Genomic DNA, 26,059 nt, shown 5'->3' with positions numbered 1-26,059 from the left:
TAGAGATTTTCTTTAATATTTGTCAGAATTAGTATTTGGATCAAATGTTTCAGGTATTCTGTTGCTGCTATTTAGAAGTCCAGGATAACAATAAAAATAAAAAAAAAATGTCGGAAATAAGGATCAGGCAAAAGAATACTCAAGCTCCAGATAAAGAAAATATTTTCACCCTGTGGACAAAGGTCTAAAGCAAAAAAGGAGCGAAGAAGTGTACTGCTTTCATTATCCTAGATATTTTGGGGTTTGACTTTTATTCTGTTCTTCATTTCAGTGCATATGTAGCTCCAGTTCTGGACATTACGTTCTTGACCTTGGAACTATTGTAAGACTTATCTGAGCATTAATAAGACCGAAGAGAAGAACCAGCCATGGCATACTTTGGGAGGGCGCCTTTCTCACACAGTGAATTTTGTGAAGGACAGGCTGGGGACCAAGCATCTTGCCCAATGTACCATTCTGGTTCTGCTGGAGAGGTCCGTCTAGGATTCGATCGAATAGTTGATGAAGTCAGCAATGAGTTTTTTTTTTATGGTTCGTCACATTCACATCATCATGAAGAAATTTTTTTCCCATCGGATGTCTTTGGTCTGAACGTGCCTGACCAGCAGTTTTGTGGTCAGCCTCTAGTTCCTTATGGTGAACTTTGCCCTGGGAATCCTATCTCTCACTGGCAGCAAGGCACAGTGTCACCAATGGTTGGCTTCAGATCTTCTTTACTATCCGATTACAGAAACTTCTCTCTGGTGGATCCCTACCCCTACAGTCAAGAGAGAGAATTCTATGGAGAGAATACTCTAAGTCCAGTCACAAGTGTGTTTGAGTCAAACGTGGAAAGAGGCAACACAAATCTGAATTTTCAGATAGGCTTTGACAATGTAGATGCTCAATGTCCTGTTTTCTTAGACAACTATCCATTTGGACAAGAAGCGAGAGGTCAAAGTGGAAATGGGGCAGCTTGTTTAACCAACACTTCCAGAAGATGCGACATAGGACCTATGTGGCCCACAAGCTTTGGACATGACAGAGAGGTATTTAAATTTTCTCATATTAACAGCGCTTTAAGTTCTTGATTCTTGTTTGTGTCCTTGTACTTTGTGTATTCACTCACTCATACTGATGCAACATGGATTAGAAGCACTTGATTTAGAGACCTGATGAAAAATAAAACATTTATGTCTTGGGGGAAGCAAAAGCTTTTGCTGCTGTAGAGAGCTTTTGACACATGTCTTATGATTCAGCTGACCAAAAGCATCTGAGACTTCTTATTCACTTCTTATTTGGTCTTTACTTCCAAAGACAGAGGTGCAGGGAAGTGTCAGGTATATTTTCCAATAATTGTGTAACTTGATTTTTTTGGCAGTCAGAATTTCCCACTTTGTATCTTTACAAGGAGGATGCCCTCAAACAGACGGTACATGAATAGTTAAGAGATTTTTATACAGTATGAAAACCTCTGAGCATCCTCTTCCTTTGATTCTAATATCAGAAGAGAACCCAGCAGACCATAAAAAATTACTTTTGAAGGGAAGGTGCCTACTCCGGCTAGCTAATGAGGATTTTATACTGGCAGAATCTATGTCCTACCTGTTTCATGTTTTAACCAACTTATACTTAAAATGTCAATGCATTTCTGCAACCTAGCTATTAAAGAAGGACTATGTTTTAAAGTAATAGGGCCAGTTCCTCACCTAGTATAAAATGAAGTTATCTCCTTTGACTCTAATGGAAACTTGCCATGTTACACCAGAATAGAATCTAGATTATGGTCTAGAATGCTCCAGTTAGGCTCATTTTATGTCTTATTGAGCCATAAACCTACCACAGGGGGTTAAATACAGAAATACAGAATAAGTTGTGTTTGAAAGAAATAAGATAACAAATGGTCTGATATGAAACCTGAAATTCAAAATAACAAGGCATTATGCTGAATCTTTTTTTCTGTTGATCCAGATTATTGTCTCTATGTCTATTTTGGCTGACATATCCTGATCCTGAGAGATGGAACGTACTGTGTCCTGCCTTCACCATGTTCTGCATGCACTTATGTGTGCATGTATAATTATTTTCTCCAAATAGACGTATCTACTATAACTGTGGAAGCTGGATCCTGTGACACATGCTGTCTTTCACTGTCTTTTTGAAGCAAATACTTTATCTTGTTTTTCCTCCTTCCATCAAGTGTTCATAGTTCCATTTGTGGTTTTGCTGTTTTTAATAACAATGTCTTATGGGACTCCCATGACTCTCTCTGATATTATATCTCTCCTCGTTTTGTTTCTTTCAAAATCCTGACATAGAGAAGGAAAAAAAAAATGATAAATCCTCCCTTTTGTCTAGTCCTTGTTAGCATTCTGAATCATAGGAATCCTGAAATAGCCTACAGGATACCTCTGCACTGAGAATATTGAAAGACAGTTTAGGTTCACCTTCTGCTTTTAGCTCCCAGAGATCACAGTATCATAAAGCAAAGGGGAAGAGATACTTGACTGACTTGTTTCTATGTCTGTGAATAGGGAGAACTATAGAAGTAAACATATGCAGACCCAGACAGATGGGGGGGTGGGGAATATATCTGAGGACAAGAACTCTTAAAGACTAATCCTGGGCACCACATTTTAGAAGTTCAGTAATGAATACAAAAGGGGAAGGGATGAATAAGTAGAGAGACAAAAGGCTATTGTTTCTTTTTGCTTATGATAGGAAAACTCAACCATGCTGACATCATGATGAAAAGAACAAGCCTTCTCATAAGAAAAGTAGAAAATAGTGGGACACAAACAAGCAGGAGGAGATTAAATTGTGATATGGAAAGAAGAGTTGCTAGAGGAAGCAGGCATATAAGAACAGGCACAAACGCTTCTGTGACAGAGGAGAGAATTATAGGGGAGGGAAGAGAAGAGTGAGTCAAGGGCAACTACAATCAAATGTGTGGGAGGATTTGATTAAGTCAGGGAAGCATTTGAGCTGTTTGACTAGAACAGGAAGAAATGGGAGAGAGAGGAGAGAATTGATTTGTAGCAGAAATATCAACGTGGTCACAGGAGTTCCTTCAGGGAGAAACAGCTATGTCAGGGTAGAAAGACAGGCAAGGCAAGGGACTGGCAACTGAACTTTGAGATGTTAAGAAAGGGAAAATAGGAGTGAAAGAAAGTTAAGAGAGGGAAGGTTAAAAAAAATAACTCTGAAGAAGTAACTCATTGCTACTGGGCTGGGAGTTTTGGAAAAGGTAAGAAGGGCTGCAGGGTGACAGGGCTGATGCCAAGTAAGACTGTTAGAACAGTTGGAAAAGTGGAGCACCATGGCAAAAGAAAGAGAACGAGCACAGATTGGATTGGTGAGGTCCAAGGTGAGTAAATGATGGGTCTGAGTAGTAGGAGATAAGAACCAAGACTGCAGACAGAGTGAAATGGAAAGTGTGCAGAAACGTGGAGATTAGCATTGAGATAGGTCATAGGTACACAAGATGAAATATTCACAGTGCTGAAATCATACTGTCATTCTGATCCTTAGCTCTTGGATGCAGTTGTATAGCCCTAGGCTTTATTTAATGCACGCTAATAAAAATATGTCCAGTGTAATAAAGGACACGTTAATTTTCTCTGCTCTTGTCATCACCAAGTCAGATGTTCAAAAATACTAAACAAACTGTCTTCATAACATCCTTATGAAAAGAGATTTTCTTTTCTGCATATTAGAAAGGAAACTGAAACACAACTAAAAAGTACCCAATGGATTTGTCTGCTCCATCTACAATATTTAGAATCTAACGTTTTCAGAACAACTAGCAAGACTCACTTCTTCACCTAAGCCAAATCATCAGACCAAACTTCATTATTTCAGTTTGGGTGCTCCAGAAATGAGAAATACGTGGCTAGTGTTTATGTTTGTGTTGGTTCTGGTGACTTGATTAGCATCATGTGAGAAATCTGTGGATGGGAAAGATAGATCCCAGTGGTCCAGGGGTGTGCTCTATTCCTTTATCTCTGTTGTCATCTGTTCTCTCCATACGCAATTTTCTGTCTCATTCACTTCATACTTTCAGGTATTTGCGATGAGTGGAGACTGAAGTCCTATTGGAAAATAATGTGTGATTGTATAATTAATACTTTACCTTTATATGCAATGAGAAGAAAGTAAAGTTTCTGGACATCTGAAAAGAGAAATGACAAAACTAAAACTCTCATCCGCATGATTCATCAATGGAGTTGGAACTATATATCTATTACGTACACCTCTGCCACCAGAATGAATTTTGGTTAGTTAGCAATGATATATTAATTCTCTCTGTGTAGACTATTACTAGTCTACTCAGGATTCTTGTTTGCCATTAGACTTCACTCAGAAATGCTGTCAGCAAAGGTACAGAGAGGCAGAGGGCTCCTATGTTACTTCTGTCTCCTGCAGGATAGGGTGTGGATTCCAGCTTTGTCTGTCAAGCTCCTTTTTGCCATACTTTAGTAATTGTTTAATCGCATTCTTCTTCAAGCCATGAACTTGATGATCCATACCCATGTCCTCATGGCCAATCATCCTTTCCCAGTCTTGGTGCTCTGCTTGCTTAATTCCTCTCTGTTACTCCTTCCTCAGTTCCCAGTTTCAGTTTTGCTCTTTTAATATGTTCAGTCCCATTCAATGTCATGCCCCAGCCTCACTTTTTCTTACCTATGGCCTAATTTTCCTAGGTTTTTGTTTACCCCCTCTCTCTTTTTCCAGGGCACTGTGCCTACTCTGCAATGGCAGAGCTGCAGGTGGGAAAGGAGCCTTTTTTATATTATTACTTTTTTATTTTATATATATTTATTTTTTGTATTATTACTTTTCTATATTATTACTATAATATTATCTAGGTTATTAGAATGATAAAATACACCTTTCACCACTGCTTCTGTGACATGTTATTAGTTGCTTCTCCTTCTGACAGGGTTTGAATGTTGGTGTCTCAGTTGAGCCTTGTGTATGTCTGTATGTACCGCAGTAGAATGGGCTTGCAGATATAATAGTGTTAAGCTCGTTCCTGCAGGGAATGTTCTGGCTGAAGGGTACTTTGGAAAACAGACAAGGGGGTGCTTTGACCCAAAATAGTGTCTCAGACCTGTGCTCTCCAAGTTTAGAGAGAGTATCTGGGGATTTTTCATGTTCAAACAGAATGCGCTGGCTTCCTCTTGTCTGTCTTAGGGACTTACCTGGCAAGTTTATGGAGTTTGAATGGATCCTGAGCTTCCTTCCAGGGCAGAAAGAGAGAAAATAAGGATTAAAACTCACTGCAGCATAAGCTTCATTTTGTCCCCCCTCCCTTTTGTAAACTAAGCATACATCTTCTGCATGTGGAGTTATCTGTGCTCTGACACTAGGTAAATTTTGAAAGCTTTGTCTGGAATTCCTTAATAATCTGCATGGAGGGGAAAAAAATAATTGTTAAATCCAGGGTAGCTAATGCTTTGTGACTTTGTGTTTTTTCTCTGAAAGCATTTAGAGTACTGTCAAAATGGGATTATTGGTGCTTATTTGGAGCTCTGTCAGGTCGGGGGGCGGGGGGGATGAGAAGGTATGCAAGTTAGTTCTCATTGAACCAAATACGAGGTTAGCCTTCTGCTTCTTCTGCTACCTAAATAACCAAGCTCTGTTTCTTCTGGTGTCTTTTTGGTATTTTTAGGCTATGGGTTGGTCTATCCAGCTGGTTGAAGCACATCAAGGAAGCAATGAAAACACAGTCGCTTTTTGCAATGCAGTGGAGAAGTAAGTAACGAAAAAAACTTCATTCAGACAACTGTGATAGTTCACTTATTTATATTAATTGGATTGGTTATTCCTGTGCATTTGGTCCAGCTGAGATGGAGTTAATTTTCCTCATAGTGGCCCTCATAGTGCCGTACTTTCTAGTGGCAGCTAGAAAGGTGTTGATAACACTAGTGTTCTAGCTACTGCTGAGCACAGCACCAAGGCTGTCTCTCAGGTGTTCCCCCCTCACCAGCAGGCTGGGCGTGGACAAGATCTTGGGAGGGGCCATAGCCAGGACACCTGGCCCAAACTGACCAAAGGGATGTTCCATACCACATGATGTCTGCTCAGCAGTAAAACCTAAGAGAAAGGAGGAGAAAGGGGAGCATTTGTTATAACGCTGTTTGTCTTCCTGAGCAGCCACCATGTGTGCTGAAGCCCTGCTTATCAGGAAGCAGCTGGACATCACCTGCTGATGGGAAGTAGAGAATAAATCTTTTATTTTACTTCTGTGTACAGCCTTTGCTTTTGCTTTATTAAACTGCCTTTATTTTGACCCACAAGGTGGGTTTTTTTTAATCTTATTTTCTCTCTGTGCTGTTCTGCTGAGGGAGGGAGTGATAGAGTGGCTTGGTGACCACCTGGTGTCCAGCCAAGGTCAACCCACCACACCCTGCATTCTGGAGCAGTGCTATAATTCCAGTATCTACTTAAATACGGAAACACTCCTGATTTTGGTTTAAAGATTAAAAACCACAAAGGAATGTTAACTCCAATAATATTTTCTTCCTTAGCGTCCCCTTTATCAGTGATAACTACATTTAACTCTTCAGTGTTGATCGTTTGTAGTGTGTGAAACTTAAGATCCATTTTCTGCCATTGTCTTCAACAATAGTGCCTGTGTAGCTCAGAGAAGGAAAGAAGAATTGGAGGAACTGACTGACTGAGAACAGAATTACTACATACTGTCATGATGAAAAGTGAGACTTAGCAAGTGACAAAAACTCCTTTAATTATTGTTTACCGTTACAGTTAATAGCGAGGCTTAATGGGATAGAACTTTTTTTTTTCACTTTCTAAATCTACTTCAGAAAAAGAGATTGTGTTGGAAACCAAGAGCACTAAGAAATACAAGTTTTTAGACCATCTGTGCACATTAATCTTCCTTCCTGGATATTCGCTGATCACACTATCAAGTCATTAGCACAAATGCATGCTTTTCCCGTCAGAAAAGTAGTTGGAAAATGGAATGCTGCTTTTTTTTTTTAATTAGACTTTAATGAATTGACTGTATTCAAGGTCAGCCAAGTCTCCTTCTCTTAAAAGAAAAAAAAAATCCAGTTTGATGTTGCCCTGAAATTAACAGTGAATATATTATATATTCATATGGAGTGGATGGTCAGCTTCAAAAGATACTCATTCACATACGTCTCGGTTTTCTTTTTTTCCACAGTTCATCAGTCTGAATCCCAACCCAATTCTAGTAATGTCAGATGCATGAAGGACCATTCCACATTACATGCTTTCCTCTCGGATATTCAGATTTTTTTAATGTCCAAACATTCTGCATTTAACTTTGTACTGTAATTATAGGAAAATCTTTCTTTTTTTTTAATGAATAAATGAGTTTGTTTACAGGGCTAAAAAGATGAATAAAATTAAGGGATTCCTGTTTTACAGTAACTTCTTTAGTGTGTCTCACTAGCAAATACTCTTCAAAAGAAGATAAGAACAACCTTTGCTTTTCATCTATCAAATAAATGGGAAAACTTTCTTAGGACAAAATGTCACAGCAAACAAAAGACGAAAAAATGTCATGAAGTTGCAAATAACTAATATATTCAGTCCTGCCGAATGAGCATCCTTCCAGTCCGCAAAGAATCTCAATAACTGGCAGTGTTACAATACATCAGAGACAAGATGCATAGTTCAAACTGTGTCATGCAGACTTACATCTCCAGCATATAACTCAAATAGAAACCCATTGTGTTTTTCTCTAGGTCATGTTTGTACAGGTAGCAATCTAAAATTGAAACATTTCATTGTACACAACTGTAAAGCAGTTTTCAAAATTCCTTTATCAGGTTACTTCTACAATTATGGGCATTACAGCTATAGCGAACGTTCATCCATGGGTGGCTATAGAATATGTCCTAAAGCGAGTTTGATACCAGAAGATGCCAAGCCGATAGTCTCAGAGCTCAGTGCTGCAAAGTACAGAGTTCCTTCTTCTCCTCCTAACTTCAGGGATGTGCTCTGCACAGCAGCGAAATACATAGCATTATGAAATGCTGTGAAATAGTAAACACCTGTTAAGTACTGTCTGAATACTCTGAGTTGTTGCAGCACAGAAAGCAAGTAGCACAAGATTTTCTGCATGTAATATTTCTGTAGTACTTCTAGTTATGACTTGGAAGACTTAACCTTTCAAAATTTTGCGCTGGGCGTGTTTTGTCCACCTGCTCAGGCCAGAAACCCTTTAATCTCTTTAAAAAAATAATAGATGGCCATAAATGAGTAACACTTTCTGGAACTGAATGCATTTTATCTGAAAAGCATAAAAAGCAAATTCCTGTTGACACATTATCCTAAAATATAGATAATGGGGGGGGGGGTGTTAGGTAAGGAGATGAGGTTTGCTTGGTTTTGAAATGACTACCAGTAAGTTCTAGGGGGTGTTTCATGCCTCTGTGTGTACATAGCCCATTAACTTGATGCTGGAGAAAGGGTAGTGGAGTTTCCAGTCTTACTCAGTCCTTGACCTTCTTACAGAAACAGCTTACAAGAGTGAATTTAATGCTAGGGCAAAGCTTTATGTGTACCTTCTTCTCAAAGAAAATAGACTGACATCAACTACATAGGTCACCAAAGCAGCCTCTGTAGCATATTCATTTTTTACCATGAGTATAAAACTATCTTGTATTAGAGGTATTGTTAAGCCTCATTTCCTCCTACCCCACTGAAGCATCATGCCCCCTAGCTTTTACAAGAAATGAGCTGCTTCATTGGATTATTAATTTTGGAAGCCTAGGCTTTTTTTCCTTCTCATGCTATAGAAATACATGACATAAAAGAGTAGTTCATGCTGGTTTCAAGATTTTGGGCAGCAGCCCTTTGGCAGGAGGTAACACAGTGATGAAGAATTTTGTGCAAGAGAGCTATGGCTCAAAAATCAGACTGTATAAAACAGTGCCAACTCAGAAGCTACAACATGCTTCTTGAACTAACAAACAAAATATAATACATTATGCTTAGTACAGGGTGTTTGAGTTTAGCTACTGAAATATTCAGGCCAATTAATGAAATGTAAAGCTTCAGCTGATACAATATGTACCCTTACCTGCAGCTGCAAGGTGTATTTGCTTAAAACGCAAGTTTAATCTCAGATGACAGACATAATACCTGTGACCAGTGTTCATTAGGAAGTAGTACTTTAGGAGGAAATAGTTTCTGCAAGTCTTCGGTAATTGGAAGGAGGAAAGGCAATATATTTTATAGGTAATGCTATATCAGAGGACCTCAATGACTGTAACAGTTACTGCTCTCTACAGGCATTTACATAAATATCCAGGGTTTTAGTGATGAGGATTTCAGATTGGATTCTAGGGCACTGTGAATATAGGGGCTTCTTAAGATTTTGGATAGAAAGCATGATCCTGTATTCATTTTGACCAGCTGTCCTAGTCGCAGCTGTCTGTGCACGTGCTCTTGGTTAGTTTTAAGTTAAAACTGTTATTTAAGCACATATTTGGGCACCCTCCTTTCTGCTATGCTCAGTGTACACTGAAGTCTGTGTTTAAACTCCTTTCGGCTTCATTGAGGTCAAGCTCAGCAGTAATTCTGTGAAGTTCATGAAGATTTTACTGATGGTTTTCCTGTTAAGTAAAAGATGTAGTTATATGTACGCCGTCTGATATGTAGTAATCTTGCTAGTGTATGGAAACCAAGTTTGAATTGCTACCATTTTCCTCTCTGCACAAAATGTTATTCCTAACGGCTCTCTATGTACTATTTTTATAGCTATCTCATAGAATTTTTGTTTTGCTCTTATAAGAGAGCTGAAATGTATACCTATGTAGACATAGTTTCATCACATGTTCTTTTCAGGATAAGAAATGCCTATCCTGCTTCTGACTTGAAGACAAATACTGGGAAAATCTGGAGTGTCGCAACAAGGTTCCCAGACCAGGTCCTCGATGAATCAAAATTCAAAATCAGTGTTTGGACAGATTCTTCACCATATCCTCTGCTTCTTACGCAGCATGGTAAGTGATTGAGGTGTCCATATCCTGCCACAATTCAGTTCCATGGAGATGATAACAAAATGCATTTGTTTTCTGGAAAGATAATTGGAGAGCGTGCCTTATATGAGTCTTGAGTGCATACTTTGTCAAACATGTTCGGTATATTTGCTGTAAAATTAAAATCACATTAAATATCAAACTTTGCTAATGTGTAGATCTCTACTTTCTTTAATCATAATTGGGACGAATTCTGGTAGTCTTAAACGGGCTATCACTCAGACTTCGATCCAGAAGGAATTTAAGTATGTGTAGGGGTAGTCCCCATATAGTTGTGGAACTTTTCACAGCCTTGATTCTGTTTCTGAATCCAAGACTTAAGAGTCTGCAGTCACTAAGATACTCTGCACCCAAGGTTATGTACAGGTCAGGGAAAGTACATGTTGGTCATAAAATAAAGGGAGAAATTCTAGCCAGGGGAAAAGGAGAATAATTAAGAACTGTAAGTTTGTGCACGGAGGTTACAGAGTCTCCGTTCTTAGAGGTTTTTAAGGTCTTACAGGATAAAATCCTGAACAAGCTGGTCTGAATTCAGTGTTGACCTTCCTTTGGGGAGGAGGTTGGACTGGATGGACCTACTGAAGTCCTTTCCAACCTAAATTATTCTGTCACTAGTGCCTGTGGGAAGCTACCACCACTCCTGTGCATCTTCTATCTGTGGTGAATGGGAGAATCTTTGATTCTAGCTCTGGTAATTTTTACTTCTTAAGCCACATATGCAAAAATGAAATAAATTAGATTTTCTTCCCCCTGTGCTGCTTCATTAAGTGATAGTCTTTTTTTTAAAAAATGAATATTTCTTGAGTTGTCAAAGAATTATGTGGCTGTAACAGGCTGAGTAGTAGTTCGTTTGATGGGTTGAAAGCTGAAAATCCAAAGCTCTGCAGAATGTCAGTCAACATATATTAAAAAAAAATCTTCATAAATAAGGTAGCCAAGACTTAAACATTTATTCATACAAGGTTGGTTGCTTAATTTGGGAGCATCTATGTAGTTATTGGAAAGCCTGGAAATGTAGTAGGTTGTATCATCTCGAACCAATGTTTTGTGGATGCCATGAAACAAAGGGCTGAAGATCTTGGGACGCTTGGACCAGAAGATACTATTTCCAGCAGTTCTGTCAGCTAGGCAAGAGATCTACACTGAAGTTCTCTGTAATGCAAAAGTCTTAACTGCTGGCAAAGGTTTTGTCATGTAGCATCATTTACCCTATAGATTGTTCGATTATCAGTCAGCTTAACTTTATTTACAAAAATGCTTTAGAAGGCACAGCTGAAACTGAAGGGGATATAAGAAACAGTCCCTATTCTAAACTTGCTTACAGACTAAGTAAACAATAAGATAAAGTGGAGGGAGGAAGTACGCTTTTTTGCCTTGTCTAATATAAAGAGTTGTTCAGTCATGCAAAAACATTTGGCAGAGCAAGGAAAGGAAAATGGGTCTAAGGAGTGCAAATGAACAATACCAGCAAGATTTTTTCCCATGTGTGACCTGAAACAAGTGCATGTTACAATTTTAGTTCAAGATTCAGTGCTGTTCTTCTTTTTCTGGTGTGTATAAAATTAGCAAACAGGCACTGCAGTTTACATGTCAAACCAGCTATGAGACACTGCTTGGAACAGCGAGTTGTGAAAGGGCTAGATGCTTAAAACTAGTAAAACTGGTAGAAAATGTTTAATTGAAGTGACTTTCTGAGCAAAAGAAAAAATTGCTTTTCATAGTAAATTAAAATGTTCAGATGGAACTTTTGAATCCATTGAGATTTTGTTTTGTTTTTTTTTTTTCCCTGGGGACAACCAAACTGAAGCAAAAAACAAGCTAGCTGTGGTAACCAACTCTATTTTATTTCAGCTTTTCTTTTGTCACAGCCCCCTCTCCTAGAAATGTCAGCTATTCTCTGAAGTTTTTTGCAGTATCGCTTTCCCTTAAACTTCCCTGCAAAAACAATTTTGCATTTCTGAGTTTGTTCTAAAATAGTGGCATAGTAACAGAACCATATTTGCCAGTACGAATGTCTGCTGTGGTCAACTGGGTAATTCAGAACACCATTAAATCCAATGAAACTGGTTGGTTAGGCTCGGTTTGAACCAGTTGTCTGATCCTAGACCAGTGTGAATTAATTAGTCAACGCACAAATCTGGGTTGCGTGTTTAGTTTCTGGGGATTTGTGTTTAAATGTAGGTAGAGTATCCATTTTTATATAAAAAAGTTCACTTTAAGCTTCTAGTAAGAGCTCTTGCGGCCACTCGCTTTGAAGCAATAAAGAAACACCATGAATGCAAAGCTGAAAGGAAAATCTGCTTTGGCTTTTCTATTCTCAGCTAAAGACAATGAGATTGCCTGAGAATTATGGAGGAAGTCCACACTTTATTTTGCATTGTAAAACCACCTCGGTACGTTATATGAAGATTTTTTACTGAAGAGTCAGATCTTTTTTCTGCTTGAGAGAGGTATCTCGGACTTACAGCATCAGTGGTGCAGTGTGTTCTGAGTGCCTGTGAAGACCAAATGTATCAGACATTTTTGCAATTTGACTGCCAGATTATTTGGCTATTCTTTTCCATTTTTGATCAGTTCTAGAATGGGCAGAGAGGAAGTATATTGTCAGGGCTGGAAAATGGCTTTAAAAGCTGAAGCAGTGCTGGAGAAAATTCTCAAAATGCTAGAATATTTCTGAACACCCGATTGTACAAACTGACATAGGTCTTAATTTATATGTATTTTATATAATAATATATTACATATATTTATATGCTATTATAATGTAACTATACGTAATATTAATTATTAACATAATGTATTACTTACATATAAAATGCATATGAGCCTTAATTTACTTCTTACAGTGGTGTGTGGTTAAAAAGGTTTGCACAGCAGAAACAAAAGCAAGTAAAATTCTGGAGCTGTCTTGTGTCATGAGTGGCAACAGAGTCAGCTTCTGCATCGGGCCGTGTTCGGTACATGGGAAATGTACCAAGATACTCATCAGGAAAATGAAAAAAAACCCACAACAAAAAAACATTTATCTCTTCCTTTCTGCTTGGGAAAGTTGCTCAGCTCTTCATTCCAGCTACCTGACAAACTACTGATTTCCTCTAAATGGATATAGATTCCATGACTACTTGTAGAGTATTTGAAGCAAAATTGAAAAAAAAAAAAATCAGATGTGGCTTTATCTAATTCCTCTTGATGGAGCTAGTCTTCAGCAGTAGCTAGGAATTAGAACGAAATTCTTATTTTCTTTGCTCAAGTATCTAGCCCAGAATTCTTTAGCAAGCTACTATTAATTTTTCTTGCTATCTTTATTTACAGCTGGCTGTATCACTCATGACTTAATTGTTGAGCTCCTCCGTTGCACAAATCAATACCCAGTCCAGACGGAGTGCCTTCTAAGTGTTTGTGGGTCTGATGAATTCTTACAAAAGTGAGTATCTCATTAAGAGATAGTATTGAGTATATATTGTGTAATGTAAGCTGTGCATTTAATGTACTCTGCTTACGTGTTATGTAAATACAACCATAGGGAGAGTTAGAGTATTATATTCCAAACACTTAACGTATAGTTTCTGAAACTCCCAAAACACATGGTACTTATGTTCTACAGAGATGATAGTGTGCTCTAGTGCAAGGATTCGAATCCTGGCTCCTTTATATAAGCTTTGTGCAGCCTTGAATTATTTGTTTCACTCCATTGCCCTTCTGTTCTTTCTTATCCGTAATACAAGGATGCTGCTACTTCCAGTATCTCATAGGAGTGTTATAAGCATGAGATGGTACGCATATCCTCCAAGGGGGAAATCGCCAGAGAGGAGAAACTATTATACAGCTGCATAGCAGGTGATTTTTCTTCATATCCAGTTGCAACAGTAGTAAAGCAAATGAAGTCAACACCTTGGCGCTGACTGCAAGTTGAAGAAAAACACATTATACATACAAACAGGTCTTTCTGAGTGTATGTAGTCTACAAGTAAGGAAGTGCTCTGATTTGCATTCGTTCAAGTAAGCTCTTGTGGTCGTTGAAAGCACTACTGGACTCAGCTAGTTGTTTCTTGCCCTCTGGCAGCTTAAATTCATCTGTCAGCAAAAGTGAGCAGAGTTTGTGTTGAAACGGCTAAAGTGCAGGCTCTTGTCAGCTGTGCTGTAGGGACGATGACTTTCAGCAGAAGGGGAGAAGTTGGCAGTTCTCTGCAGAAACGTTAAACTGGCACTGCAGGAGTCACAGCTCATCTGTTAGAGACGTAAAAAGTGTTGGATAAAATTGTACACATCTGTAACTAAAAGGGAAATTCTTAGAAGAAGTAGTATTTGCTGTGTCATGGAAAGATTACCTGATCTAGCCCAGAGCAAGTCAGCTTGATTAATGAAACTAATGTAGTTGTGAGAGCAAGTGTCCCACTGTGTAAATTAGCTTTGTTCTACATTCAAATTGGATGCTTTTACTCTTACACAGGTCAAATGTTCAGAAATTTATGGTGAATTATGCTTTGCAACTAAAGATGGAGACTTCAACATCTCTAAGCCAACTTTTCACTTGTTCAAATCTCCGTAAAGCAGGAGCTGGTACAGCAGAGCGCTGTGCAAAGCCTTACAACACTAGAACTGCTGAACAGAGAATCAGGTTATACATAGATCTGTTAATTACGTAAGGAGGCCAGAGCTTTTTTTTTATTTTCAAGACCATCTTCTCATTTCAAACTAATTGCTAAAGAAAATGGAAATAACGAGTCATTGTATTGAGGGTGAGCTCAGTGCGTTTCGGTACAGTGTACAGTATGTTCTAAACAGTTTTATTTTCACTGTTGAGAAGAACGCATCAATAGTGGACTGTTTAAATTCCTGCACTTGCAGAATCTCTGCACGTCTCATTAGCAGTGAAACAAGGTCAATAATGTTCTCAGCTTTTTTGCTTTGCTCCTTCGCTGTCATGCAGAAAGCACTGAGCTGCACTTCTGGCCTCAGCAGCTTGTAATTCTGCACTATGCCGTACTTCCAGCTCCCTTTCTTCTGCCTCCTCGTCAGAGTCCTGTATCTGAAATTTGAAACCCCAGACCATAATGATCCCTTGGGTAGCTTAACACAGCCTGCGGAGTTGCCTCAGGGTGAAATTTTACCTATGTTTGGGCTATGTTTTAGTGCAAATTGCTTTCCTCCAGATGTTGCTAACAGAGTGATTTGAGTGCAAAATTTTTCCCCAGAAGATTATTTGGAAATTGTTTAGGTATGAATTCCAGCAGAAGTTCCCTAAATTATAAGACAGCAAAGGCAATAAATGCTCTTCTGCTCCTACTTTATTGTAATCCAGAAAAAACTGAAGTGAATACAAATCAGTAATGATGATGAATTGTTCTCAGACCAGAGTGGTTTAGTGAACCAGACAACTTTGTGAAGATCTGTCAAAGGCTTTAATTTACTATTATATTGGACTGTATTAATGAGCACTTCTCCCTGCCTCCTGCAGAAGCACCTGAAAGACTTGATGATTTCTGGAATCCTTTCAGCTTTGAATGAGATGGGGAAAAAAAATACTTGTGGGCTAATGACCATTACACCCGGCACCAGAAGGCTTCATCATCCATTATTCCCTTCCTATGGAGATATCCTATCAGACTCACAAGTAGAATATCAAATTTCAAATATCCAAATTTTTTAAAAATCCAAAGGCTGTGTATAGGCTGCAGGTCAGTCCATAACTAATGGAGCCATCTGTGAAATTCTGATTTGGAATCTCATTTGTTTTCTAGTCTTAAAGTTCATTTTGTTTACTCATCAGAAATCCTGGCCTTGCCTCAACCTGCAAGCTTTCGTTTTCTTCCTGTTTCCTTTTCCCTCGCATTTTTCTTACAGTGCTTGTAGAAGCTATCAGGATTCACTGCCACCTTGTCCCTGCCCCTTCTATCACTCTGAGGTGTATGTTAGTCACTTCCCCAGTTGATATGCTGCAGTTCCTTTTTTAGATGTTCAGTATCAGTGCATCTGGAGACAAAAACCTCTCTGAAAGTCAGAGACTCCTTGAAAGAAGGGAGAAGTAAAACCCATGTTTGTGTCATCAATTTTCACCACTATTCATGGTAGTTTCTGATTTTCATAGGTATATATAGACCCTCCTTCTCTGGGTTTCCCAGCTGTGGGTGTGCTCTCCACACCCTTACACTTCTCCTGTTCATGATCATCTTTTATTTCTTGGAGGGCCATCTGCTGTTTCTAAAAATTCTTCGCTTTATCATCCTGTCATCCAAACCTTCTACATCTACCTTTAAATCTTGCTCTCACAGCTTTCTATCTGTCCTTAGATTTGGAATGGATGCCCCTAAAAATAATATTATGGTGCCCTTGAAAGATGTTATATAAAAATAAATTAAATTGGGGTTAAGCAGCTTGTGTCAAATAACTCCTAGCTCTTAATGCCAGCAGCAAGCCAAACCCAACCCTTCTCATGTGACAGCAATGAATCAGTCCTCCATTTAGACTCTTTTGCCTTTAGAACTACAGGCCACAAACTCAGGGCATCCTGAAATGCCTAATAAAATGAACTACATGAGTGTGTATAAGAATATGGGGTGCTCTTTTTAAAAATTCTTAAACTTTTTTTTTTTTTTGATCTGTCTGCTAGCAATAGGTTGCAGTAGTGCAGACCCAGCAAAAGAATGTAGTCCATGGATATTTATAAGCTTTATTTCTAAACATGTCTTTTTTTTTTTTTACACATTGGATTTTTTAAACAATCTTTTCATATGTATTTTTAATTCCATCCACACTCTACCGTAGTGTAATTTGCACAGTCACTTTACTGCTTTACAGTTTAGCCAACATAGAGAGCAGGAGTATGGAATAGAAAAGTCTAAATGCTTATCATTTCTGCTCACATGCTTGCCTGTGACCTTATTGATGACATTTTTTTGCCTTACTAATTCTATTCTCTGAGAATTGAGACCTAAATAAGAATTGGTTTTCACTCAAAGTGATGTTTAAGCTATTAATTATGCACTGGGCAGAGTTATATTCATGCAGATTGGGATCATAAGAAGCAAGTACCTTTTGGATGAATATGTTCTTTGTGAAAAATAAACTTCATTTTCTCTTGTCACTGCAGATTAAGTTTCTCATTCAAAGATGCTGCTCAGCTGAGTCCTTTTTAAAAAAAATAAAAAAGGTCTGATTGAACTATATTAGGATTCGGAGCTTATAGCAGATCAGAGAACCTTGCTGTGGGGAAGCAAAATCATCTAGTGGTGGGGGAGTCTCAAGAGACTGAGGGATTTTCCCTTTCTCTGCTTCAGATATGTTGTGAGACCACAGGCAAGTCACTTTACTTTGACCAGTTCATTATTATGTCTCTTAAAGACAGAGACTGCCTTTCACTTTATGTATTTTGTCATGGCACTCTCACAAAGCTATATTCTCCATGTAGTAATTCCAGCTAAAAATAGAAGGAAAAACTGTTGAGTTAATAACATTGCAGCATTTTTATTTGTGTTTCCTTTACAGAGCTCAGAGCACTGTAAACCAGTTAGTAATAACCATGCTGTCTTCCAACATGGGCTGTATTACTTTTGTCTTAATAATACGGGTGTAGTAGTAGATCTGCATAGCGTGTCACAGCATAAATGATAGTCTGTCAATCTTTGCAAATCTAAACCTCTGTTTCTCGTAGTTCACTTTTCATTTCAGGTTTCCACTTATTTTGTTGAGGCATTAATCCATTTTGTCTAGTCTCTTGTCTCACAATACCTGTCAAAACTTTTCTCTTTGTATTTATGCAATTAAAATCCATCCATGAAGTCAACTGTATGGCCAGTACTTCTGACTGCAATGTTTCAGGCAACATTGCTATGTCAATAAAGGATTTGATGATGTATAGTATCTGCCTGACTCAGCAGAGCTAACACAAACCACTACTATAAATGTAGTTGTAACTACAAAGTTCAGCTTCTGTTGGTGTAGCTTGTTTTGCCTGGAAGCATGGTGACATAGAATAATTACACTGGCAAAAGATAATTTTTATGCATCTGTGGTGCTAAATTGTAACTACAGAGGAGGGTATATCTATACCAATTTACACTAGCAGAACGCTCCTCTGTATTGGTATAGTTATACCAGTTTCTGTCACTGGCTTCGTGTCATGCTAGTGTTGCAATAGGAATCTGTATACTGAAGGAATCAGGAAAAAGAGACAGGACTCACAGGTGTGGTTTTTTGTAATTTTCTTGTTACTATGCGTGTCCTAAGGTTGAAGGTAAGGCAGAATGGAAAGAGCAGGAATAATGGCAGGGTAAAAGGTAAAAAACAGCTGTGAGGCAGTTCTAAAGGATGCAAGGCTCATGGAGGAGTTCATCATTAGAGTCATGAGGCAGACATGGTTAGGTGAAATGACAAGAGGAATAAGTTTCCAGAAGGCTACGGGTAGGCACAACACAGATATGAGCTGAGGAGCAGCAGAAGAGAATCTATGCATTGGTACAGTCCCTGGAACTGGGAATCGGTCGCTTGGACTTCTGCTTGTAAAGGGATTTGAGAAGGGTTCAGGCATAACAGTGGTATGCTTTCCATCAGAACAGGTATTTTGCTGTGTTGCTGTTAGCTTCTCTCACTCTTACATCTGTAATTTATGCTCTTAAAATGACGGAATTTTGCAAACGTATGGAAGTGCTGTCAGAGGACCTTGTTTTAGATATTTGTTATGTCAGATGGAAGTGGATTTGTCCTCTTTTTGTGACCTTTAATTTATTTGTTTAAAGAAAAAAAAATTAAAAATCCTATGTCTTTTGTGACCTCTAATGGAGAGTATGCATTTTACCGAACTACAGTGTAGTGTAGGTGCAGCACATTTACAAGATATATGAATTACCTGTAATTGTGCTGAATAGCAGTTATGTACAGCACATTTATTTAAGTTTAACCATTCCTTTGTTCTGGGGACCTCTGCTGCCATGTGAGATATGAGTCTCTCCCCTAAGTCACGCTTTCCATGATTTATTCATAGGGTGAGTGACTTTTTGGAACTAAAACCAGCCAGTTTTATTCAGACATTCCATCAAAAGCCCTTTTAGGTAGAAAGAAACACAGTTTACACCTGAATTCTGAGTTTTCCATAGCACTTCAAAAACCAGAAAAGAAAAATCTTTCCTTTATGTCCCAGGGAGTTCTGAAACAACTTACGGTGCTGTAAATCTGTATAAATACGGAATATCCCTTTTCGCGCTTGTGTGGCTGGGGGATTGGAAAAAGCAACATGAATCTAACTGAACACATGCTAGAGTTGTAACTGTTGATGCATATTAACTTGTTTTGGTGATGACTTTACCTTTGCAAAAATCAGTGTTGTTTTTCCTACCAGTTAATCCCAAAGGATTTTTTTTAAATGTAAAAAGATGTTTGCCTTAACCCTGAAATAAATTTTGCATTATTCCACCTGATAAAAACAAAAAGCGGAAGGGAAACAGTCAAATTATTTTTGGTCCAAGTAATTTTAAGAGTAATAAACTAAGATTGTATTATAACTTAGAAGTTCCAAGAGTGATATATGTGGACTAGAAGATACTCTGAAGAGGCGAGTAAGAAATTCCACTGTCATGGAGTGCTGGAGCATTCTTGACCTTCAGAGTAGTTTGTAGGAACCACTCCAGCTGAATGAGTAGAGCTCTGTGTCTGACTTAGCTGGCATGTGATTTGAGAAGGAGGAAAACCGACTCTTAGCTTCTTTTACCATCTGTATGTGAGCTGCGCAGGGTGAGAACTTTGATTTCTTTGAGAATCAAGGGCCATCTGTCTTAATGTATGTGATTTTCAAAATTATAGTTAATGTTTTAGTTTTCAAGTTGGGTATCAAACACTACAAGTCATCCTGCAATGGTGCATTCATACCCAAGATACTTTGTATAAATTGCACTAATTTGGGTTTGAAGAATATTCATTAATAATCTCAAGGTTTGGGAGCATGTGCAGGTTGTTTAGGATATTCTTTCTCTGTTGTTCTGTTACAGAACTTAAAAGTCAAAGATACAACTAAGCAATTATTCTTAAATTGTTTCACCAGAAAATAGGCCAGAATCAAACCCAATCAGTTTTCATGGAAGCGGGTGCCAAGCACAGGTTTTATATTATTCAGTCTGCTTAGCACTTAAAATTTAGTTCACAGGTGATTTTAGGAGAAGGAGAGAAGAAAAAAAGAAGGAAGTGGCAAGCAGAGATAACCGTTTCTGGTTTGTGGTTTTTTTCCCCCCTAACTGCAGTAATCATACTTTGGGAAGCCATGAAAGCCTTCGCAAGGCAACCACCTGCATTCAGCTTCAACTACACACCACTAGTGATTTGAAGCAAAGTTTGGCTCGAACGGTATGTCGTCGTTTTTCCTCTTCTTTCTGTCAGCATCCCTGAAGGAATAAAATTCCACCAATCCGTTTATGTAGCAACCTGCAGTAATAATCAAAGAGAGATTATTTGCTTTCCTGAGAATGCATATGTTATTGCTGAACTCCCATTGAAATGTACCGGGAAACGTCTGTGCTTTGCTCCTGTGCTTATATCTAGTGAGTTACTGTAGAGAATACACAACTGAAAAAGACCAAAGGTTACCTTTTTAGAAAAAAATAATTTAGTCAGAATTTAGTGCTATTTATTTCAAGTGGTCAAGAAATTCTTATTTTTCATTGGCATAACCAAAAAAAAAAAAAAAAGAAAGGACAAAACCCACTCACGGTACTGTGTAAAATGAATTAGAGCTACATTCTTGTCATCATCACTGAAAACCAGGGTAGGCTGATAAAGACCAGAATCACAGTTAGTGTGTTATGGATGTGTGATGCATACTTGTGTGTGTGTTTGTGCATATTTGTAGACATGCAGAAGTGTTGTCTGCCCAAAGTCTGCAGGACAGCAAAAGCTTTGTTCTGAGCAGTATTCATTGGCAGTGTGTGACTGTTCACAGACAGTACCAATTACCTGCTTTGCATAGATATGCTATCAGCTTGAGTCTGTCAATATGTGGGTCAGGTGGCAGATTTCTAACAAAAAAGGGTAGGGGCTTTCTTTTAATTTCTGCTCTTTGTCACCATGTGAAACATCAAGTTCAATATGATATGTTATGTGGAGCATTAAAAAAAGGACTATAATAAGACCAATTTTATATATATATATATATATACACACACACATTTACCACTTTAATCAGTTTATAGATAAAAGCAGAATAATTTAGTGCTGATATGTACAATCCTGGCTTAAATTATTTGCATTCTTCACTGACAATATTATTCACTTAATCATTTTTTAAAAACCATTGATTCTTCTTGGTATAGCATCGTCCAAAAGAAGGTAAATCAGGAAACATGGAAGCTTTCATCACCAGGTCACTTCTTCAAAAATTATTCATATCAATGAATTGCCAACTGCTTACTCTCAGTCTAGAGGAAATGGTTGATGTTTGAATAATGGGGTGAGCAAGTGTCCTTCTCATGTGTCCTTTCTCACCCCATCCCCATGTCACAGCAGCAAAAAGAACACACCTAGTGACCATTGGAATGAGTTTTGTCTTGGGAACATATCTGTGGTACCTTGTTGTCATTTAACTGCAAGTTGAGATCAGGGCAGGGATCACCTGTGATTTTCATTGACTGGATTAAACAGAGATTAGATGGACATCATAGTCCTTTCTGGTGTTACATCTGTGACAAGACATCCTCTGTTAGGAGGTAGAAAACTTCATTTTTCTGTATAGTGCTGCCAAAGAAGGACTTGAGAGGAGTGGCATGTTGGTGATTAGATATAATTATGGATGCACATAAGTATGTGTAATGGTGGAAAAATTATTTACCTTTTTTAGGTCAGCATCTCTATCTTTTAAATGCAATGACGTGTTATTGACCCGTTTGCTGGGTAGTTGTAGATTTCCAACATTTTCTGGCTGAGAAATCAGTGACAGGAATTAGAAGTTTGATATGAATGCATTTTGCTGTATATATGCATATAGCATGTGGCAAAGGTACTTTTTACATGCATATACTGAGAAGAGGGAGCCTCAGACAACTTCCTGACAGTCTCCTCTTCGAACTTCCGAGACAACGATCGATTCTCTACAAGTTATTCTGTCTTTAAACAGAAAACTAAAATAGAGAGCAAATGACATATTTGCTGTATATAAATCCTCTGTTACTATAGATCTTGAAAGTTATCTACTTTGGAACCTAATGATATGTTCAGGAGACTCTTCTGAAGCTTTAAAGCCTTTTTCTGTGCTAAGGAAGCAAAACTGTACCAATGCCACCTGGAGACTGCCTTCATGATTCTTGCTTGCCTTACGTAACACTGTTGAAATCAGGATGCATAGTTGAAATATCTGTTTGTACATACAAATTACTATTATTTTGCTATTATGCTTAATAATCAATATAAGTGGATACTTATAAGTAATGTGCAACTATTTTTTTTTAAAAAACAGACAGCTTATGAACTTTGGCCAATAACTAAATGTTCACAATTCTTTTGTGAATTCAGCTGAAAAACATATTTTTTAAGGTGGATACTTGCTTCCTCTCCTTTCGTGGGAAACTGGCATTCTGTTATGAAGTATTCAGAAAGATGAAATTGTCTTGAACTGAGCAGTTACAAGCAAGAAATTTGTCCTGGGGCTTTACATGGAGTCACAGTTCTTTCAGCCAGTGGGTGACCTTTAATTTGATTTTGGTTTTTTGAGACATGAGTTTTATCAGCCTTAACACTCTCGAACAAAAGTCTTTTTAAGACCTGAACTTTCAGGATGCTAGATGCCTACTAAACTTCCAAATAAGGCTTATACATGTTATATAGGTTATCTATATTATATAGAAACATATTGAAGCTCAGTTTTACACCATCTAGCCAGACAAAGAGCTTCTGTTGACAGGAGTGGGAATTCTGCACCTTGCAGATTTTTCTCCACACATTGAAATCTCGGGAATGATAATGAATGTGTAGAAATCAAATAGTCCTCTTTTCAAATGGTGGCCCAGCGTACATGGGTTAGAATAATACTGAATAACAACTGCTAAATTTGTTTTGACTACAACCTGTCCTTCTCTGTATTGTAACCTAGATGGTCTCTAAGAAGCAGCTCTTAAGCACAAGCTCCTCAAGTTGTAGTGGGTCAGAAATGTTAAATTCCTAGTGACTAGGTGGTATTTAGGAAGAAATTCACAGTGGAACAGCATAGAAGCAGAAACCTTTATCCAGATGTTACATCCAAGAGGCCTGGTTTTTTTGGAATTGTCCCCACATACTGATTATCTGGGGAAAGCATTGAATGTTTGCAGTGGAGAAGCAGCAAAGAACACTTCTTGTTTTCTGACAAGAGCCTTGCTTGCTTTCAAAAAGAGATTTTTAGACTAAAGCAGCCATCATGCGATATTTCCTGAAAGTTCAAAAACATTTTTGTTTTCATATATACCAATGTTAATAGTGCTAATATTTTACCAGACATAATGAGTTGTGTTAACATGCTGACCATCATCACAGATGAGAAAAGTCAGTGGTCCATCATGATAAGAAAGTGGGGGGGGGGTTCCATTATTTAAATGTTTGTGCCTTTTTAAAGGGATTGTGTAATACCTCAAATAGAAGTGAGCATTTTCATGTGTTTAAGTGTCCTTTGAAATTGTGCTACTGTAAAATGCTTTGTGTTCTACTAATATGCTCAAAGTATCCTTCAACTCTGTTGTAGTTTGACAGGTCTAAATGAGGTTTAATATACTGCAATGCACAGTGGAGGCCAGGAGCAGAGACCAAGCATCACTTGTTGTTTCACATTTTGGATATGGTTGCAATTACCAGGTAGAATGAATACAAACAAACAAAAATAATCTTTCTAATTAACAAGCCTGGAAGACAAATTAGCAGTGTTCAGGCCATTAGAAAATATTTATTGTCTCAAAGAATTTGTGGAACTATAATAACCTACAATAGGGTTTAAGCAGGAAGCGTGACATTTTAAGATATCTTCAAGTGAATTATTGATCACCCCGTTATGGTAAGTGACATGGCTCTGAAAGCTTCAGGCCATGAAGTTACTTCAGGTTACTAATAATAGCAGAGAACATGAGCAGCTCGTGAGCTGGAATAAGTCATAGAACCAGAGTTTTCCTCCAGCTCCAGGGCATGCTTGTGACAGACCACTTGTATTAGAAAGGAGAGGTTCTGCTCGCAGGCAGGAGCACCAGCAAGTCTGTCGGAACCAAACAAAACCTAACGGAGGAGACACAGGCTATGGTACACTGAAAGCTGCAGTGTTTCCTTTCACTCTGGACCCAGCTCTGTAGATCTCTTTGGGTCTACTGAAACCTGCTCCAGCTACACTGAATTCAAGGATCTGAGGTAGTCTACACTGAGCTCACAGTGAATTTTGTTGCTGTTCTCTGAAACTTGTGGCTTTGGTTGAATGTATATGAAAGTCACAGACTTAGAGTCAGTTTATGGAAAATAAATTTCCCTCCCTCAGAATTCGTATAAAAAGATGTGAAAATAGTGTGGGTGGGTTGTTTGTTTGGGTTTTTTTTTAAAGGCACAAACTTTGAGACTTCTAAGATTCTTCAGCTATCTCAGTTATGCATATATGCAGCTACTGTTTATTTCTGTGAGTTAATCTGCGCTTACTCTTGGGGAGAATTTGACCTGGGATCTATAGGATCCTTCAGAATCTTGAGTTTTGGAATATGTTATTTTATAGAAATCTCCACTAAGGTTGTAGTTTAACTAGTGTCACAGAAACGTATGAATGTCTTGACAGCCCTTCTATATAATAATCACCCATATGTATTCAGGTGCTAAATAATTCACAAACACCCACCTTTTGCCCAAGTCCATCAGATCCCCTTAAGATTCTGGATTGCTATCAAGCACACATATCTAATTTCTCTCTAAGCTTCAGGGCTCCCTCCTTCAGCCTGCATCACATTGTTTCCAAGTTCATCCCTCCCTGTCCTCTCTAGTCCTGTCAGTGTATGAGATCAAAAAGGAAGTTTGTCGTTTATCAATCTTGTTCTGTAGCTCAAGCAGCTCAAGCCTTGTCCCTGTGATTGCTGTTTAGATGTGCTCTGCTATTTATAAGGTCTCCAGAGGTGGCAGTGTGACAGCTAAGCATGCAGTGACATTATAAAAATGCAGGGTGTGTTTTGCAGAACGCATACACTACTCATCTGTAGGGTGACATGCATTTAATTAAAAAAAGGCTATGATCTGCTGAGAGTCAACATGGATGTGATTGACAATTGCTCTGTCTAGAAGTAGCAAATTCAAATCATGATATTATAGCAAGCAACTATAGGGTGCTGGGTGCTCTTTCCTTCCTGGAATGCACGCTTCTGATTATGGTAGCACTACAAAATGTTCTCAAGGCTTGAGATGTTATACCAGTCCTCTAGCATGCATTGAAGCAGCATGATAGCTGTCAGAGGTCAGATGCTCCAACCCTCAGAGTATGGTATGGGCAGAAGACATGAGCTGTAAGCAAAACCAGCAGTTACTGGGTCAGAGCCATATGTAGCACAATTAGTGCTGCACTCAGGAAATTGGCATCGATAAGCTATATGTGTATGTCTTGTAGTAATTTTTGTAGGAGCAACTCAGTGGGGTTCAGAGGCAGATTCTGAAGTCATTTGAGAAAAGGCCATCTAACCTCAAATGCATCCCCTAACCCCCGAATACTTACCTTGTCTTCTCCTCTGTAATAACATTTAACGCTCTCACATCAATACACTGAGGTAAGGATCACAGGTCTTTGTATAAGATCAAATGCCCAGACAAAGTGGAGCTTAGTGCTTGGGTCTAAGACACATACATTCAGGGATTAATGCATGAGAATGTTTTTCTTACTTTCACCCTCTTCCATTTCATTTGTTGAATTCATCTTTCACTTACTGCCACTATGTGATAAAAGAGATAGTAACGCTCCAGATGGGAATTCTTTACAGAACATCTGTAACGTATCTAGCTCAGCAAGATCCTGCTCCTTAAACGGTGCTATTGCTAAATCTCTATATAGCAATCCAAAGCAGAATTAGTGTGAATTAATTCAC

General features: G+C 38.3%; 1 protein-coding gene across 1 annotated transcript in view; it reads left to right on the top strand.

Moving 5' to 3' along the window:
• The first annotated feature begins 368 nt into the window (after positions 1 to 368).
• The window catches only part of PIK3C2G (phosphatidylinositol-4-phosphate 3-kinase catalytic subunit type 2 gamma), a 205,741-nt gene continuing 180,050 nt past the window's right edge, over positions 369 to 26,059 (top strand). The window contains exons 1-5 of the mRNA XM_086466907.1: positions 369 to 1,028; positions 5,654 to 5,736; positions 9,826 to 9,983; positions 13,332 to 13,443; positions 20,249 to 20,351. Of these exons, the coding sequence (XP_086323033.1) occupies positions 369 to 1,028; positions 5,654 to 5,736; positions 9,826 to 9,983; positions 13,332 to 13,443; positions 20,249 to 20,351 (1,116 nt within the window). The remainder of the gene's footprint in view (positions 1,029 to 5,653; positions 5,737 to 9,825; positions 9,984 to 13,331; positions 13,444 to 20,248; positions 20,352 to 26,059) is intronic.

Source organism: Leptosomus discolor, chromosome 1, assembly GCF_034619465.1.
Source record: "Leptosomus discolor isolate bLepDis1 chromosome 1, bLepDis1.hap2, whole genome shotgun sequence".
NCBI classification, from domain to species: Eukaryota; Metazoa; Chordata; class Aves; order Leptosomiformes; family Leptosomidae; genus Leptosomus; species Leptosomus discolor.
Note: the sequence above shows the minus strand (reverse complement) of the source record. Positions and strands in the feature narration are given on the sequence as shown.